This window comes from Curcuma longa, chromosome 15 (genome assembly GCF_044706935.1).
Source record: "Curcuma longa cultivar G26 ecotype Majalengka, Jawa Barat chromosome 15, ITB_CL_G26_1.1, whole genome shotgun sequence".
Classification (NCBI taxonomy): domain Eukaryota; kingdom Viridiplantae; phylum Streptophyta; class Magnoliopsida; order Zingiberales; family Zingiberaceae; genus Curcuma; species Curcuma longa.
In genome coordinates, this window is record NC_133875.1 from 2,052,175 (window position 1) to 2,071,624 (window position 19,450).

The 19,450-nt window shown below is 37.6% G+C and overlaps 2 protein-coding genes and 1 pseudogene across 2 annotated transcripts; 1 reads left to right on the forward strand and 2 right to left on the reverse strand.

The window, feature by feature from the left end:
• The first annotated feature begins 1,033 nt into the window (after window positions 1-1,033).
• LOC141846167 (elicitor-responsive protein 3-like) lies at window positions 1,034-5,453 on the forward strand. The gene is made up of 4 exons (XM_074734165.1): window positions 1,034-1,184; window positions 4,278-4,404; window positions 4,618-4,732; window positions 5,172-5,453. Exons 1-4 carry the CDS (start codon window positions 1,124-1,126, stop codon window positions 5,235-5,237), a joined length of 369 nt encoding a protein of 122 aa, XP_074590266.1. The 5' UTR covers window positions 1,034-1,123; the 3' UTR covers window positions 5,238-5,453.
• A 724-nt stretch (window positions 5,454-6,177) lies between these two features.
• On the reverse strand, window positions 6,178-9,182 carry LOC141846441 (proliferating cell nuclear antigen-like). Its single transcript, XM_074734487.1, has 4 exons — window positions 8,857-9,182; window positions 8,049-8,201; window positions 6,952-7,049; window positions 6,178-6,570 (listed from the first exon to the last, which is right to left on the reverse strand). The coding sequence occupies exons 1-4, from the start codon at window positions 9,173-9,175 to the stop codon at window positions 6,358-6,360; spliced, it is 783 nt and encodes a 260-aa protein (XP_074590588.1). The 5' UTR covers window positions 9,176-9,182; the 3' UTR covers window positions 6,178-6,357.
• A 1,234-nt stretch (window positions 9,183-10,416) lies between these two features.
• On the reverse strand, window positions 10,417-18,297 carry LOC141846482 (ACT domain-containing protein ACR10-like; annotated as a pseudogene).
• Between the last annotated feature and the right edge of the window lie 1,153 nt (window positions 18,298-19,450).

Consider the following 19,450-nt stretch of genomic DNA (forward strand, 5'->3'; position numbering starts at 1 on the left):
ATCAGAAGAATACAGTACCAAGAATTATTTAGAAATTTTTAAAGAAGCACTTTAATTATGCGATTACTTCTCTTGATGGAAATCATTGTTGGACAATCTTCGCCGAAGATATAAGGGAAATTTACTGAATTTGAAATTACAGAATCAAAATTCAACCATCATCTATTAAGATGACCTAAGTTGATAATGCTGTCAAGCTCTCGCACTGCTTGGTTATCTAGGTGAGCGGTTGAGTCTGAGCGGATCGTTGCCTTGTATGGCCGAGTTGTCGAGGCTGAGCTATTAAGTCAACTGAGTGTCGAGGTTGAGTGCCGAGTCAGCCGAGTGCCGAGTGTCGAGGCCGAGTGTCAAGTCAACCAAGTGTTAAGGTCGAGTGTCGAGTGTCCAGTGCCGAGTGCCGAGTGTCGAGTGCTGAGGTCAGCCAAGTGAGGTCGAGTCGTCGAGGCGAGCTGCCGAGTCACCGAGTATTAAGGTCTGTGTGACGCAGTTTCCTTAAAACAAATTCGTCCCCTCCAGCAGTACTTGAGGTCACGACGGGTGTCTGTTTCCCATGATACAACAGTGGACCGCGATCACCACCATGCACAAGTTGGTCGCGGCGAACTGAAATTATACCCGAATGCTATCACGGATTTTGTCGAGCGGAAAAACACAATGGTTTGTTTGATTTCTGATATTTTCTTTTGCTTGTTTCTATAGCTGTTGAATCTAATGTCTCTAGAGCTCAACAACTCATTGTGTATATTTTCTCATTGCTTAATTTGAATAGATATTATATTTATGTTGCTAGTAATGAGTATGCTACTACATTGCTTTAAAATTTCTACCTGCAATGTTATGAGCTTCCAATAAAAGACTAAACCATATATTTTTACAATTTTACGCATATTACTGAGATTTGTAGACATTCACAGATAAAATTGCAAATTTTCTACAAAATCTTTGACCTAGATCAACTTATATGCTTAGATTCCATATTTCAGCTTCCAGTTCATGCATGCTATCCTGAATTGCTTGATGCACTAGCAATTAGTAAAATTAATATATGTAATTATATATGTCTGCAAGTTTGTCATATCAATAGTGTCTATCAAGTAACATTTGTAACTGGTGAGCAGGTAATATGGATCCTTATGCCGTCCTTATTTGTCGTAGTCAGGAACAGAAAAGCAGTATTGCCTCAGGTGCATTTTCATCTTGTAATGTTTCACTTTCTCCTGTATTCTGCAGTTTCTTCTTATTTTATTCTTGTTTTAGCTAGTCCTCTGGTTTCATCATATAACAGTTTGTGCACCAACTGTACGTTTTGTTAAGATCATTCTTGGAAGTGAAAGAGTCTTTGAAACAGGCATAGGAATGGAATCTTCTAAGGAAGAAATAAAGATAGAATCGATAGGTGATAAAGCAACATAAGATTAACAATAGGCAACAGGATGAAAGTTAAAGCAACTACGAGTACCTTTCCAGAAAACAATAGGAAGCATATCAGAACTGGACTGGAAATCAAACTTGAAAAACTTTGGATCACTGGTTCACTGATCAAACAAGTGGGTTAATTGATCTAATTGCCTATTAAATTGAAAATTGACCCGGTCAAGCTAACTAATATAAATATTTCTTATTTTTAAAATAAAATAAATAGTAATAAAAAAATAAAAATGTGCAATGGCCAAATCATGCATATATAAAACTAACAATTAAATATTAAAAAATTGAAGAACTATACACTACTAACGACGTCTTGAAGAGATGAATCTTCAGTGCGACCTCTGCCACTAACCACAAACAACCACTGTGCTAAAGGTTGAGGACATAAGAGAGGATGCCACACTAAAAATTAGAGCTTAGGACTACCTATAAAACTGAGTCAGTTTTTATCAAATTGCTTGTGAGAAAAACCTGGTTTTTAACTGGTTTGATTGCTTTGCCGGATCCAATTAACCAACCGGATCAGACATGGATTTGGGTCCACTGTTTTGTTTGGACTGGTTGGTCCAATCTGGGTTTAATAACACTGATAGAAAGATCTAAATCAGAGGCTAAATCTTGAACAAGAATTGTGCTGGAAGACTAGTGGAATCTCATGGTCGTCTATTGTAAGATCTCAATGGTGTACACTCCACTGTTGGCAATCTTGCACAAAAAGATAATGGAACAGAGAAAGGCATAACAAGAAGTAGCATCTCAGTTATACATTCAAAAGTACATGACGAGTATAAACAATGGGATAAGACTCAAAGAAGGTGACATCAACGTATATAAATACACTAACTAGGAGAGTATCAATGTATCCTTTTTCAACCAAGAGTAACTAAGGAATAAACTCTTGACTATTGTATGTGACCATTTATGCTTGTGAAGAGATAACAGCGGATAAACCAAGCACCTTGGGTGGAAGACAATAGATAGAATCAAGTGGAAATGGAATACTAAAGGGAATCTACCATGGAGAACAAAAATGCTATGAGCATAGTAAGATAAAAACACAAGAAGATCTGAATTACCCTACAAACCCCTTCTATCTATATGTATATTATTTTTTTAATGTAATAATACAAGTGGGTCCTTAGTCCCTAGGTCCATAACAATGACAAATAATACAGTTATGATGTTCATGAGTTAAAAGCCTTGAGTTCAGTCTACAGCTATTAGCACTACAATAACACAAAAGGGGAAAATGTAAAAGGTGCATCAGAACTGGTAAAAAGAAATACCAAATGGCGTTCCAATTATTCCTTAAATAGTTGATCACACTACTAGCCAACTCCAAGCAGTTAAACTTGGAAAATATATGTAATGTTGAAATTAGCTGGAAAATTGCAGCTCCTGTAAAACCTCTTTTACGCTCATTGATTTGCCTTCAATTCTTCAAACCTTCTATTTACTTTTTTTTAATACTTTTTTGCTGATTGATTTGCCTTCAATTCTTCAAACATCCTCAAAAAATTCTTTCCCTCTAAAAATTCAACAGGTGTGAAATGCAACTTAGTAGCTTCTTCTGATTGTATGTTGTTTTTTTTATGTGGATATAAAACATGATCCAATTTTTAATCCTTGTGCTCAGCTTTTAAAGAGAATCTCATTTTGTCCGTAGTATGACAACTTCCTTCAATGAATCTTGTGTTCTTATACGAGATTATGCAATTAACTTCTAGATTCTTTTTTACTATTTTGATGCCTCTGAATTATAATGGAGAACATTATATTTTTGTTCATTGTTTATAGGAAAACAATTCAGCTGTTATGGTTACATATTGAGCGTGTGACCCATCTGCTGAATGCCTTATTTTTCTTTCCATTTTTTTTTACAAATGGAATATGAATATAGATGAATTGGTGCATGGATTTAGCTAATCAACCTAAGAGAAATAAGGTAGGAAGCTCTATGACCATGGTGAAGATTCAGGCACCTAGCATTGTCTATCAACAGGCAATAGATTAACTCATCATTGGATTTCCATTAAAATTTACTATGTAACCAGGGATAGTTTAGGAGTTAATTAGAGGGAATGAAAGTTATCAAATGATTTGCTTCTGGAACTAGAAGATATTTGCAAGTTAGCTAGAATTTCTTGGTATTTGAATAAGTGCGGCTCCTTGCTAGGTGAGCTTGCATCAACCAAGCTGATTCAACTGGTTCATCCCATGGAATCAATATTGGATGAGATTTGTAGGAGCATGCTCATGTAATGCTGTATACATATACCTATACATATACCTAACGATGAAGTGTGAGAAATATCCCTTTTATGGATATCTTCTGTGTAAAGTGCTTTTTGAAAATCATCACTTTGCATGGGCAAAAAGGTTCTTTTGGAATGGTCCTCCCTCATTGGAAGCATGATGTACAATTTTAAAGATGATGAGGAGATGGAGTCTTAGAATAAGATGGGGAAAAAAGAGAAGGGCTCAAATACCCCTTGCAACCCAAACGACCAGAGGTTTGTTGGCCATTAGATACATGAGGCTAGAGAGGCTAGGTGTTGGAAGCTCTATTGGGCGTGATGTAAGGCAATGTACTACTCTGGTTAAATGTTACATAGATATCGGCGCCTACTAATCCAGTATGCTCCTGAATGACATTGAAATGGGTAGTTTTGTGCTGGAATATGGTCGGAGCAATAAAGAAACCAACTTCCCTGGGTGGTACGATATGGTATTTCAAATCATGGAAGTGAATTTGATTACTGAATGAATAGTTAAGCTACGCAGAATTTGATTCTTGCCATTTCATTTTTTTCCTTTAACTAATATAGATAATCCAATTGTGGATACAGGTGCAGGAAATGAACCTGAATGGAACGAGACATTTGTGTTTACTGTTTCAGACAGCACCACAGACCTTACCATTAAGCTCTTTGACAAGGATACTTTTTCAAGTGATGATTTTGTAGGAGAAGCAAAGTGAGTCGCCTCTACCAGAAGTAAAACTGCATGAAAACTACGACAAGTTTAAGTGATTTTAGTAGGCTGTGACATTATCTTCTATGGTGGTTAGTTTTTGCTAATATCAGGGAGGCTTACCACTATAGTTGATATAAGTTATTTCATAACTAGATAAGTTCCTTCTATTTGGATAACCAGATTAGTAATTGTTGTCATTCTTTAAATTTCCAGGATTCTCTTGGATACAGTTTTTGCTGAAGGAAATCTCCCACCAACTGTTTACAATGTGGTTAAAGATCAGGAATATCGTGGAGAAATCAAAGTCGGGTTCACTTTCACCCCATCGGTAACTTCTCAAGACATGCTAACTTCATTTTAGTGTAGTTATCGTTTAGAACTTAAACCTGCCAAATATACAAATGTTGCCACTTCAAAATGTTGGATGAAGTCTGCCAAATATACAGTTTTTGCTGAAGGAAAAAAGAATCTGATGAAAAGCAGCAAAATGTTGGATGAAGTCTAACTAAAACAGAAAAATGACTGGAAATTGCAAAATTTCTGGGGAAAATTTAATTCTTCATATAACCCAAATCTCAATCTTGTGGAAATGTACGAAACATCTCCAATATCAATAACAGAATTTGTCAAGCCAGTCTTGTGCACATTTTCGGCATAATTGTCACTAATTCATCTCTATTTCTCAGTGAAAGATAGAGAACCTTACCATTCTCACTTCAAGATTTCTATGATGTTTCTTTGTTCAACATGTCGTGCATCCTTTGCAGGAAGATCGATCATTGGACTTTGGGGAGGAAGAACTTGGGGGATGGAAACAGTCGTCACTCCAATAGAAAGCCTTATTTTCTTTCGGACTGTGCTAGTGGCCTTTGTTGAACTCGTTGCATCTCATTTGGTAACGTTGAATTTGATACTCAGTTTATTGTGGATGATGACTTCATTCTACTCTACAGCAGCCCGTGTTTGTGTTTTGTTGTCGTGTACGGGCGTTGTAAGATTGGATTTCCCCATTTAGCTTGAGAAAATGGTTAGCAAACTGCATGGATTCAGAGGATCATTTCAAGCCACTTTTTTTCACTTGAAGCAGTTGCACTGTGCTAGACATCATCGAAATGGCAGCACTATGTTTGATGTGCCATTCTACATGGTCGATGACTGCGAAGGAGACCTCAGAAGGATTCATGATGATTGAGGGCTGAGATGGGTGAGCAATTTCGTTGGTGCAACTCGAAGGTTGAGTTTATTGGGTGGAAACCTTGGCTTAGATTGTGTTGACTTGGATGGAAGTGATTTGCAAAATTAAGTACAGAGTTTTAGCATTATGTGCACCTTGATTTTGCACGAGAGAATCTCCATCTTCCACGAATCAACATGAGTTCTCTCCTAGCTCTGTTCTTGTTTTCTATCTGTTTTTGGTTCAAGAGTGTTGCAAACTTCTTGATCTGCTCGACCAACAAATTTGATTAGCACAGAAACTAAAAGAATCAACCAACAAACTCATTGCAATCCTACCGTTTTATTAATGGTAATATAAGTGATTCCATCCTACTCATCTCTTATTTTTTGTTCACTAATGTCTCTTCCACTAAATAATCTTTTGTTTTTTAGGTTTTATATAGTCCAACCCCTCATTGAGTCCCCATTAGATTATCGCCAGCATACTAATCCTACTCCCTCTGGTTGAGCCTTGAAAGGATAATAGATCAAAGACCTAATTAATCAGAACAGGTATAGGAGAAATTGTTTGACAGAAAGATCAAGTTGGTTGGCTCCATCCATTTATTTTATCTTCTTTTCTCTCCTTTTCAAAGAGAATACAACCCAAAGGATTATTTCTCCTCACCTCCATGGCTCAAACAGGAGAGCATGAGCACCATGATGCTTCACATGTTTTTAGGATTTCATCCAGCTCTTAAGCCCCACGTAAGTCAAAACTTGATTTTCAGAAAATAGTCAGGTTTGATCATCTTCTATCTTTGGAGCCAAGTAGTATCTGATATACCCCATGTCTGCAATCTTATACTCAACCACCACCGGAAGATCCGAAGACATGCAGATTGTAACACTGTTCGACAAGGGTGTTGCTTTTGTAAAAGAATTCAGATAACGAAGAGCAAACGTCAATGAAACTGGATCATTCATTTCGATTATCATGGATTCCTCTGGCTGCAATGACAACATGCATTAGTCCAGAATTTTACAATGCTGTTTTTTTTTTAAAAAAAATTATATCTCCGTTATATTGTGATGCAACAGAAAGTTCATGGAAGAACTCTTATTTGTGGAAGCAAAGACATACAGTGAATGACAATAAAAGTAAATGCTTATAGGATGGGAGATTCCTAATTTAAAATGAGATTGAAAGCTTAATCCAATCAAATAAAGTGATGTACATGCAACTATTTGTGATTCTTGTTATGAGGAAGGCATCTTCAATAAGTAGATTGCTATAATCGGACTGTAAAGGGGAATGGAAATGGCTAAACAACAAACCACATAAGAAACTGAGTGAACTCTTAGAGAGCTAGAAATTTGTTGTTTCCTTACTTTATCTACAGTAGTGTTCTGACGGCAAACAATATTTGCACTCCCAATGTCGCCTGTAGTAGAGAATTTCACTCCTTCCTTTGTTACAGAAATCACAACTACAAAGAGGGTGAAAAACAAGATTAGGAAGGTGAAAAGAGTGTAATGGACATTAAAATAATGACAACATGACTGCTGGGTTAAGGAACAATTTGCTACATAGTTTAAAATTCAAATAACCAAAAGGAGTCCAACAACCTTTCAGCATCATCCAGTTATATTGATTATTATGTAGTAATGAGAAAGTAGGTGCACTATATGTTCGGCTATATTTATGGACAGATCACAGTCCTAGAGAGCAATTCCAATGTAAGCAGTTGATTAACTAAAACTAAAGATGCTCATGGTGAGTAAAAAGAAAATATTGCCTATTACCACATAGTAATACAAAATGTGAAATTAAATAAGTCAAGCTCAAATACAAGGAAATTGATCCCCAAATGTTTTTCAGTATGACAAAAAGTAAAGTATAGTAAGGTGAGAGCCTTATTTATGTCAAAGGTAAGGACTTGAGCTTATGTGGAGTAGATCCATGTTGACCATCATAGTTCAATTTACCAAAACCTTGGTCGATAGCTAACCCCTTGTAGGTCATTTAGTCCTAACAAAGGTTTCAGAATCATGGGAACCATTCGATAAAGATACCAAGCTAACTAACCAGCCAACACCTCAAATAAAATTGGCTCCCACTGTGAGACTGGAATAAGTAACTAATATGACAATAAGAACAATGCTATAAACTAAAGGACGCTCATTGAGGTGCTAACAATAACTATGCAAAACAGAACATGTCCTAATCATGTGGTCCTTAGCTTCCTTTACCCTTTTGTCAATAACTCATACTGCAACTCTTCATCTACCCCTGTACCCATGTCGGATATCCAACAATCCAGACACCAACACCTCCATTGACCATACACACTTTAGGAAATAAAGTTCATAAGAAAAATTGAATTCAATCTGTCAGCTGTCAAACACCAAGATCAATACATCATATTCAAATCCAGGTAACATAGATCAATGGGTAGAGTCAACAATATTATAAGCTAAGACCCTACCAGTGTCGCCAATGGAACTCAGATCTTTGCATATTCGTGCAAAATCCTGTGATGACATCTTTATAATAGCTTGATAGTCTGCTTCAGGAATATCTAAGTGCTCACTCTGGATCTCCATCAACTTCATTTCAAAGTCTGTAATTTTATCCTGTTCTGTAAATCAACACAACGTTAACAGAATTACAATAGGAAGGATAGTAAAGGACTGGAATATTTTACATATTCCATTAGTAATGGATTCAATGTAGATATGTCCAGTAGATTGTCTTCCAACAATTCAAATTATCAGTTTGCTAAAATCTACTGAATATACAACTCTTGAAACTAGAACATTGTTCCTGGTATGGTAACTAGACTACAAGCATCAGACTGCAAATTGGAGCCAATTATATGCAGTGAAAAAAGAACAAAGATTTCCTTAACCAGATTTATTGGAGAAGTTTAACAATTGCACAAATTTTAAGAAACATCTCAACAACAAAGAGTATCTCATGTACAGTTCACCAGACAAATTATATTCCGCCACTCGGGGTTAATTGATTAATGTACCACGACCTTCGTAAGTCTGACCCCTTTTTTTCTTTTTATTCAATTAGAAAGTAAGATCATCATTCCTCTCACGTATTTCTGATTCAGATTATAGCGCAATAATTTCAGAGATCAAGTCGCCAGGCTCAATTCAATCAATCGCAGAACACAAGATACAAAGGAAAATGTCAGCAGAGAGCACTCATAAGTGCTCGGATTGAATTGCAGAAACAGACAGCAATGGTTGATTAAAAGGCGGATATACAGATCGATCACTTACTGGGGTTCTCGAAGATGAAGGCGACGGTGTCGGCGTCGTCGTCGGCCTTGAGGGTGAGGATGTCGTCGTTGGCGGCGCATCGGAGGATCTTGACGAGGTAGTTGAGGTTCATGCCGATGGATCGGCTGCGGTCGCAGCGGAAATGTTCGAAGGAGTCGGCGCGGAGGAGGAGGGCGACGAGGGCGACGTGGGTGGAATCCATGGCCTGGAGGGAGACGCCGGAGCTGGAGCAGTCGAAGTTAGCGTCGGTGACCAGCTCCCGCATCGCATCGAGAACCTTCTTCAGAAGCCCTGCCTGGGGCAGCCGCAGCTCCAACATAACTAACCGCCTTCCTCGGGAAGCTTCGGGTCCACGGAGGCGGTTTTTATAGGCTTCCTCCTCCTCCTCCTCCTTCCTCCTCGCTGCTTGCGGCAGAAGTTTGTTCAATTTTCAAAATGGCCACCAAGGTTTAACATTTTCTAATAGAGTTTTATTTTGCCCTCACAGTTGAGTATTGTTTTTATTTTACCTCTCGTATTTTCAAATATTAATGATATCATATGTACGAGTGTATTGATGTTGTTATTTGTGTAAACATACTTTATTCTTTTTTTTTTAAAGAAAATAAAGTTAAATGGCATTAAGACATAATAATTTTAACAATAAAAGATTTAAATATAACGGAAGGTTTTAGTGTCACAGTTCGAATCTCAATTACGATGGACTATAACATATTTTTTTTTTTCAATATGATGAAAAATCTAAATTGACTACTAGATGAGAAGTCACTCGCATTTTTGGATTTATCCAATAAATAAACCGGGGAGAAGATCATCCGTCTTCCGAATTAATTGAGTCCAAGGTTCCGATAACTAAATCAATGCGGTCAAATAGGTCAATTTATGACGGAGCAAGGTGGCCCACTATCTTGGTGAACTAAGAAATCTCCAATTCAACCCAATTCAAAGTAGATTGTGGGTTAGGTTAATACACGAGCCCACAAAAAAATAAAAAATATATAAAAAGTTAAAATTTTTATATTTGAATTATGGATTATGTAGGTTAAGCCTATAAGTCTGTCAAAAAATAAAAAATATATTAAAAAATTAAAATTTAAATTGCGAATTAAATAGGTTAAACCCATAAGCCTATTAAATTTTTTTAAAAAAGCTCTCAATCCGCAAGTCAATCCAAGTCCACTGAGAGCTGACTTACATGAGTCACAGGCTCAGATGGACCAGCCCGCTTAGATCGATCTTAAAATATATTAATAAAATTTCAATCAAATCTACTTAAATTGTTTGACGGAGCGCAACTGACTAATCCAATGGGCTCAATCCAAATTGACGGCTCTAACTTGGATTATAAAAAAGAAACCTCACAATTGGCAACTCAAACTAGATGAGTTCAAATGAAAAACCCAAAATTGAACCAGTCGAATTGGTCTGAAAACCAAAACTTCAACGTTTTAAGCCGATCTACACTATAAGGGAGACATCATGAGCAAGACTTATAACAACTTAAACAGTAATGCCATTCCATGTTAACATTAGTCTTCAAAACTTGAACTGATTTCCTCATTCAAAGTCATAACCAATCTCTGGTTTCCTTAAACATTAGTGACTAACAACATACAAAGTAAGCATAAGATACACATAAACAAGTCCAAGTTAGCTAATTCTTGATCTTCAAAGAGCAGTTACAATTTTGAGCCTTTAAGGCTTTCATCTTCTACTTCCACTTTAGATGGCAGGCCAAGTATCCTATTGCCTAGAGTCACCATACTAGAATTAGTGAGAACCATATTGGTTATATGTTATTCGATGTTCGGTAGTTACGCGAGCTTTCATTTACAGTAAAACTTAAGCTCGGGTTAAGGTTAGTGCCAACCCATTAACATTTTTGTGACCCCATCGACAATTTTGTCCTTTGATGCGCAGAGCTCATGATCATCTCCAAGGTGAACTCTGTAGACTTCCCATTCCCTGTCGCCGATGACATGCCTGCCAATCTCTGCCTGAAATGATCAAAAATTCAGCAATGATAGTTCCACTGCAGTGATTGAATCAGTTGATGAAATCAGCTTGCAGTGATTTTGGCAGTGATTTTGAAGTTAACAAGCCAAAGAAGTGCCAAGCCTGGAAGTTCAAAGACATACCAGAAAAATTCTTATCTCAAGCAGTTTGAGTGCATGAGTGATATCATAGAAGACAAGAGGCCGACCCTTGCCGCATATTTCAACTGGATTTGCTACTAAAAGTTCTATGTCGGGACCCCGGCTAATAAAAGTCACACGCAGAGGACTAGAAAGTTCCATCCTCAAGCGAGAACAAAGGGCAACCTGTTTGTTTGGATCAACAATCTTCTGTCCATCATTTTGAACCACAAACAAATCTACATTGCAGTTTCCATTTTCCTCTGCATTGAATCGCCCGTATGAGATCTGTTAAGAAAATTCCGCGTAAAGAAACTGAAACACATGAATATCATGAAAATAAAATAGAAAGGAATATAGAGGAAAGAAGATTCACCAATATCTACAGAAATTGAATTTAGTAACAAGATTAAATGGATACGGTGGGAATTCCTATTATTATAAACCTCAAGGGTTTCATGATCGACTAGAAATCAAAATCTCTTATCCTCCTAATAAAGAAATTGAATAAGACTAGTGAAATATAAATTTTTTCCATTTAGTACCAAGACATAACAGGCAAAGAAAAAATTATGGTATAAAATAATGTCCATGAATGAAAATTTTCTGATACAGGCCTGCTCCTGTCTTTTTACAGTTCTCACCTGCATGTTGTAATCTTTGAGAGTTCTCATGATGTCGTAGAGAAGGCCCTTATGGTCATAACATTGGATTTGAATAAGTGAATGAGCATGGCTGAGAGAGTTGTCGATTGAAACTGAGAGAAAAGAGGACTGAGGAACAGGGCTGGAAGATTCATCCTGGATTTCTAAAGTAAGGATATCCTCTGTTATAGAAGGCGGTAGAGAAGATGATGCTTGCAAACAAGAAGCAAGTTCTTCACTTGCCAGTTCAATCTCACAACTGCACAAAGAATCTCCTAAAACAGCTCTCAGTCGATTGCATGCATCTTCCTTCCTGCTCTGTGTGTAGAAGTTCCCTGAAATAAATCCAAGCTTAACAATCATATCGGATGGAAACTTAACCTCAAAAAATATTTATTAGTATGCAGGTAATCAACCTAGAACTCATATATGGAAATAATAAGACAACGATTAATTGTCACCTACTATATAGTAGTGCATTTAGAATAAGGAGCTTTCGCTATAAATGTTGAACCCATGTTTGAAACAAGAAAAAAAATCCAAATTCCTGATGAGTGGATGACCTTAATTAAGTCAACAGCTAAAACTGGTAATGTGGCCCAAAACTTTGTGAGATCCAATGCAATCAAAGAAAATGCACAGGTTTTGGATGATTGTTTTTATTTGTATTGATACATCCCTTTGCTAGTTTCACTTTCTTGAAGCCCACTGATAGAGAGATGGACCCAGAACCAACTATTAACTAAATCTTGTTTGTAAGTGGTAATAAAATAGGGATGAAAGCTTTCCAAACTTTCACTTGGTGATGCAAGTTGCTGCAGAAACTGCTGCAGAAACAACAGCTCACAATTTTAGTAGGTGTTGTTCTCCTCCCTTTCATTTTTTAGTTTAGCCTGTACTTTTTCACCCTTTCCAGCTCCATGTCCATTCTACCCTCAATAGTTAAACAGTTTGCACTAGCAAACTTCCAAACTGTAGGAGTTGTGATCCATGCTCACTATCATGTTGGTGTTATTTGTTTAACTATGTTATGATGTACTAAGTACCGATTCTTGACACTATAACATCCTTTTCTAATATGTTACTAAACAAATGCTAAAGGACATTAAAGAATAAATATTAGGTATGCATCCTAAAGTCTAGTAACAATAGGTCTTGAGAAATGGCTGAAACATTGATAGAAACTCTTGGTAAAAACAGGTAAAAGATTTGTGAAATCAGGTTTATTTTTGCAGCCCAGAATGCGAAGATCACTTACAATGAATAATTATCAAGCATACCACTTTGACTCAGGCAAGTTTTTTTCTTTTTCTATAAAAGAAATAGTCAGACAAGAATTTTTCAGGAGCTAATACTAGCTCTGTCGCAAGACTCACTACAGTTCATACAAGTGAAAAGAAATTGAATATACTAGATTAAATAAGACATTGTCTTGCTAGAAGATATTGGAAAGAATAGAAACCGGGTGTCTGTGATTAAGAACAGGTCCATGACTGTCCCATCTGGTGTTGTGGAAACCTTCACCCTCCAAATTGTAAGCTCCAACTCACATAATACCTCAGTCACATCTGCCATTTCATAATCATCACTGAGATGTCCCATGATTTCAAAAAAAACATAGATGAAAGAAGTGCAGCATAATACACTGAGTAGATTAGATGAGGGGGAAAAAATTGAAAACAAAACCCAACAAAATAGAGATTCAAAATGTGCTTCAGAAAGGAGATGCTATGGCTTAAGTCATAAGATAAGTCAAATAGATTATTTACAAAAAAACTCTTTGCTCAAAAAGATGAAAGAAAGTCCAACATACATAAAGATTCATAAGAACCCAATAGCTTTTGAACAAAGCCACTAAACTAGTTTGTAATTTGAGTTCAGAAGAATACAGTACCAAGAATTATTTAGAAATTTAAAGAAGCACTTTAATTATGCTATTACTTCACTTGATGGAAATCATTGTTGGACAATCTTCGCCAAAGATATAAGGGAAATTTACTGAATTTGAAATTACAGAATCAAAATTCAACCTCATCTATTAAGATGACCTAAGTTGATAATGCTATCAAGCTCTACACTGCTTGGTTATCTAAGTGAGCGGTTGAGTCTAAGTGGATCGTTGCCTTGTATGGCCGAGCTCCGAGGCTAAGCTACCAAGTCAACTGAGTGTCGAGGTTGAGTGCTGAGTTAGTCGAGTGTCGAGGCCGAGTATCAAGTCAACCAAGTGTCGAGTGCTGAGTCAGCCAAGTGAGGTCTAATTGTTGAGGTGAGCTATCGAGTCACTAAGTATTAAGGTATGTGTGACGCAGTTTCTTTAAAACATATTTGTCCCCTCCAGCAGTACTTGAGGTCACAACGGGTGTCTGTTTCCCATGATACAACAGTGGACCGCGATCACCACTATGCACAAGTTGGTCACGGCGAACTGAAATTATACCCGAATGCTATCATGGATTTTGTCGAGCGGAAAAACATAGCAGAGAGGAAGATTTTGGAGAACGAAGGTGGATGAAGATAATTTACTTGCACTCACCTTGCTCAAGATTATGGCCTCCTCTTTTATAGAAACTCCGACCTTAGGCAACGTTTAATGGCCAATTAATGACCATTTACTAACTTTACTCACCCGGATCAAAACATCAGTCGAAGACTTATGTCCACTCGAAGACTTAGAGTATTTCATATCCACCCGAAAACTTAGAGTAAATATATATCCACTCGAAGACTTAGAGTATTTCATATCAGATATCATATTCACATCATTATATCCTTCGATCACAACAGGATATCTTATATTGTGCAATCCATAATTACAAGTATACCTCAAGTACCTCAGTATTCTCGTTATCCCTTTTTAGTGTTCAACACTGGGATTACTCATGTATCTACTCAATTTACTCATTGCATAGGCTGAGTTTGGTCGTGTACAATTCATCAAGTACATCAGACTTCCAATCACTCTGAAGTACTCTATCTAAGAGATACTCCTCGATTTTTCAATAGATGTTGACTTATATCTATTGGAGTTCGTACTAACACAGTATCACCCACGGTAAATCTCTTAAGAATTTTATCTGCATAATAGGACTGACTTAGAACCATTCCTTCTAATGTTCTAAGAACCTCAATTCCTAGAATCACATCAGTTAGGCTCATGTCTTTCATGTCAAATCGTGATTTCAACATCTCTTTAGTGGATTTGATTATCTTATCATTACTCTCAATGATAAGTATGTCATCTATATATAGGCACAAGATAACATAATCATTCTCTATAGCTTTTATATAGACACATTTATTACATTCATTGATCTTAAATCCACTTTCCTTCGTGGCAGTATCAAATTTCTCATGCCACTACTTTGGTAGTTGTTTCAAGTTGTATAAGGACTTCACCAATCTACAAACTTTGTTTTTCAATCCTGGCACAAAAAACCCTTCAAGTTACTTCACATATATTTCTTCTTCTAAATCGTCATTTAGAAAGGTTGTCTTTATATCCATCTGATGTATTTTCAGATTTCATAGAGCGACAATCGCCAACAACACTCTAATAGAAGTTATTCTTGATACCGGAAAATACGTATCAAAGTAATTATTTTCTCATTATCGATAATCTTTAATTACCAATCTAGCCTTGTACTTATCAATCGTGTCATCTGATTTCATCTTCTTCTTCAAAATCCACTAAATCCTTTCGAATCTTCAGAACGTATAGTAGTACATTGTTTAGAGTGAACTTCTTGCCCGAGGTCATCTTCAGCACCACTTTCCCTTGACCCTTGATGTCCGAGGTTACTGAGTTCCCAACGAATAACTTATCCCCATCGACTTCTTCGAAGTTGTAGAACAGCTCTTTGTTGCACCACACATGTCTGGTAGCACCAATATCGATCCACCATTGTCGCGGGTTTGAACCTACTAGGTTCAACTCGGAGACCACGGCTCAGAGGTCATCCATTTCTAACCCTCGTTTAGGTTAGTCTCCTGCTTCTTTTGCTTTCTGCACTCCAAAGACTTGTGACCGACTTAGTTACTATTAAAGCACTTCCCAGAGAATTGCCTACTCTAAAGTCCTATTTTGGAAGATTTGAGATTCTTCTGTTTCGAGCTTTGACCATGCTCAACCACATTGGGATTCACAGTAACCTGAGAGAACAACTTTCTCTCTTAACTTTTGTTGTCTTCCTCAATGTGAAGTCTAACAACAAGTTCTTCCACATTCATCTCCTTCCGCTTATGCTTTAAGTAGTTCTTGAAATCCTTCTAGCCAAGAGGCAAATTCTCAATGATAGTAGTCACTTGGAAGGTTTTACTCAGAACCATACCCTTTGAGTGAATCTCGCACAGGATAACCTGATGCTACTGGATTTGACTGATCGCCATCTTGGAGTCAACCATCTTATAGTCCAGAAATCGGCCCACGATGAACTTTTTGGCCCATATATCCTCCGTCTTGTAAATCTTGTCCAAGGACTCCCATAACTCCTTAATCGTTCTCTTCGTACTATACATAGTGTATAACGAGTCAGTAAACCAGTTGAGGATATAATTTCGACATAGGAACTCAGAATGAATCCATGCCTCCACTACACTGATGGTCTGGACATCAGTCACATCCTCAGCTGGCTTGGGAGGTTTCTCGATCAAGAACCGAGCTAAATTCAGTGTAGTTAGATAGAAGAGCATCTTCTACTGCCACCACTTGAAGTTCACTGAACTTATTTAGCCTTTCCCCATGGTTGATTGGAATATTTTCAATCGGGGCAAAGAAGGTCGTCACGTGCTAAGTATGTTGCACCTCAACCGCTTATGTGGGCATCTCAATAGAACGATTCTATGTTAAGGTTGTTGGACAATCTTCATCGGAGATATAAGGGAAACTTACTGAATTTGAAATTACAGAATCAAAATTCAACCTTATCTGTTAAGATGACTTGAACTGATAATCTCACAGCGGACGTCTAGTTCTTAGGACACAATAACAGACCACAATCACTACCAAGCACAGGTTGGTCGCGACAAACTAAAATTGTACCCGAATGCTATCACAGGTTCTGCTGAGCGGAAAAACACTACAAAAAGGAAAACTTTGGAGAACAAAGGTGGATGGAGATAATTTGCTTGCACCCACCTTGCTCAAGACCATGGCCTCCTCTTTTATATGAGCTCCGACCTTAGACAACGTTAAATGACCATTTACTACTTTTACTCACCCAGATCAAAACACCAACCGCAGTCGGCTGTTTCATCTGGGAGTTACAGATACACCATTAACATCAATTAATGCATCCGTTATGCAATTGACCAGGTAGCAAAATTGATTCGAGTGGCAAAATGTTGGTCCATTCACTTGCCCCGATAGTCCAGCATTCGACGCGCGTTGGTCGTGCTCACACACGAGTCAACTTGGGTCAGTGCAATCTAGGCCCTGAATTGCACCCGCTGTACACCCACACATGAGAGAGTCTCTCCCAACGTTATATTCATAACATCAATGCATGTGATGCAGTATAAACCAACAATAAAGTCATGAGACTCCCAATGTGGAACTACAAACCCATGCATGATAGAATCTCCTTCATCCACTCTTCTTATTGCCATTCAAATTTCCAACAATCCCATCCCCTGGTATTGCAATCTAAATGAATACTTGACAATAAAATGATACCTGGTAGAACAAACTATGGCTTTTTACATAGAAGGGACAAAAAGTGGAAACTATATTTGCAGATAAGACAAGGCAATACAACAGCATACCATAAAAGGTTATCAGCAAAAAGAAAATAATTTACAAAGAAAGAATATGTAACACAGTGAAACACAAATAAGAGATTAGAAACTTCAAAAAAACTTTCAGATTTCACAAAGATCTTAATAAATTAAGCATCAAGAGAAGGACAAAAAATGAGGGGAAAAGGTTCCAATCACTTGAAACGGGAGGAAACTGAGTGGAAGCAAGGTTACCGTGCAAAAGGCCCATCCTATCGTAGCAGGAAAACTTGAGCAGAAAGACCTGCGGTTTCTGCTCCGCATCCATCTCTTGATCCCTGATATCGATTCCACTCACCAACGGTGGCGAAACCGACGGGCAGGCTGCCACCAGTCTCTTCTTCAACAAGTCCCACCTCGTCCCCTTCCTCCCTCTCTCCGCCACCCACAACAGCACATAGCACCATCTCCCATCCGTGCTGAAATCTAACAACGATTCAAGCTTCAGTTTCTTCCCCAAAGCCATACGGAAACACCACTCGTAAAAAAAAATCCCAGTAAAAACGAATCTTCGTAAACCTAAAAATGGAGACAACAAGAAGGTGGAAACTTTGCCGATTTCTACCCGCGGAAGCCTCGAGATCGGGGTTTTAATAAGGGTAAAAGAAGGGCGAAGTGTACCTCCCCGCACAATGCTCAGCCCGAAGAGTAGAATGACGCGGCAGAGATCGCATCCGAGGCCGGTCTTGTCGGGGCAGCTGACGGTGATCAAGCTCGGGCCTCCCGGGCTCTCCGGCGACCGAATGATCACGACCTCGTCGCTCGGGATGCCCATCCTCCACGCCGTCGCTCCGACTCCGATCGCCGCCTTCTTCGGCCCTCGTTCGCGTCGGTTACAGACACCACCCAGCAGAGAGCAGGAGCGCCGGCGGCGAGCAGAAGAAGATTCACAAGAAGGCACCTGGAATCTGAACCAGGTAGCGGAATCAACGGGCATTTATATGGAGATGTTCCTATAAAAGTTCTATACGATTTGATATTTGCTATATATCCTAAATTGGAAATAAATAAAAATGTTTCTATTATCTTATTAGTGATTGGCCACTTTATTAAAAAAATCCCTTATTTTAAATTTTTGCTTAATAAAGTTCTGATTTTGGCTAAGTTTAGCATTGAATTTGCATGTCCAAATTGCATTATCCAAAAGTAATTATTAGCAAAATAATTATAATATATTCCATATTAAATTACTATTATTTTATTAATTGCCTATATAACTTTTGCTTTAAAAAATAGTAAAATATTTATAATTTTGTTAAAATTTTCTTTTTTAAAAAATAAAAAATACTTTTCATTGCTTTCTTATTTCAGATTTATATGATGAACGAATCAAGGAAGAAGGATACTCCTCCTCATGACTGCTCATCGAGTTAATTTTATACGTGATTATAAAAGATAAAAGAGGAGCGGCCTCATGACTATTCTTTTTCTTTAATAAAAAGTGAAATCTATCACTCAGCGATTTTACATGATCGATCCTATGACTATTTATGAGAAGGTAAATCAAAAAGCTGCAGTTGACCATGATGGATGAAAGCATTGCATTGACTTCGTTAAGATTCGATCCTTGTCGACTTCAACAACTCTACTCTGTCGTAACGAACTCAACTATATCCCGAATAGAACTGTCAAACAAACCAACCTACGACGGGGCGGGCTAACCCATTAAAAACTCATCATATGGTGAGGTGGGGCGGGCCGACCCACCAACTTGGCGGGTTGGGAAATCTCCAACCCAACTCAACTCAAGGCGGATCGTGAGTTAGGCGGGTCAATCTACGGGCCTATTAAAAAATAAAAAATATTAAAAATATTAAAAATTTTAAGTTTGGATTATAATTTAAATTGATTAAGTTGAAAATTTTAAATTTGAATTATAATTTTTAAACTTGAATTATAATTTAGACGGATCAAACCCACTAATTCGTTGAGTTTTCTACTTTAATTTTAAAATTTAAAATAAATAAATAAACTTTCTCAATCCGCGGGCCAACCCAAGCCCGTCACGGGTCGCAGGCCTAGACGGGTCAACCCATCTGAACC

Coding starts and splice junctions, on each gene's coding strand:
- LOC141846167 (XM_074734165.1), top strand. CDS start 1,124: ATGGATCCTTATGCCGTCCTTATTTGTCGTAGTCAGGAACAGAAAAGC. Junction 1,185..4,277: donor GAAAAGCAGTATTGCCTCAG/GTGCATTTTCAT, acceptor TTGTGGATACAG/GTGCAGGAAATGAACCTGAA. Junction 4,405..4,617: donor GATTTTGTAGGAGAAGCAAA/GTGAGTCGCCTC, acceptor TTAAATTTCCAG/GATTCTCTTGGATACAGTTT.
- LOC141846441 (XM_074734487.1), bottom strand. CDS start 9,175: ATGTTGGAGCTGCGGCTGCCCCAGGCAGGGCTTCTGAAGAAGGTTCTC. Junction 7,050..8,048: donor GAGTTCCATTGGCGACACTG/GTAGGGTCTTAG, acceptor CCCTCTTTGTAG/TTGTGATTTCTGTAACAAAG. Junction 6,571..6,951: donor AGAACACTACTGTAGATAAA/GTAAGGAAACAA, acceptor TTGTCATTGCAG/CCAGAGGAATCCATGATAAT.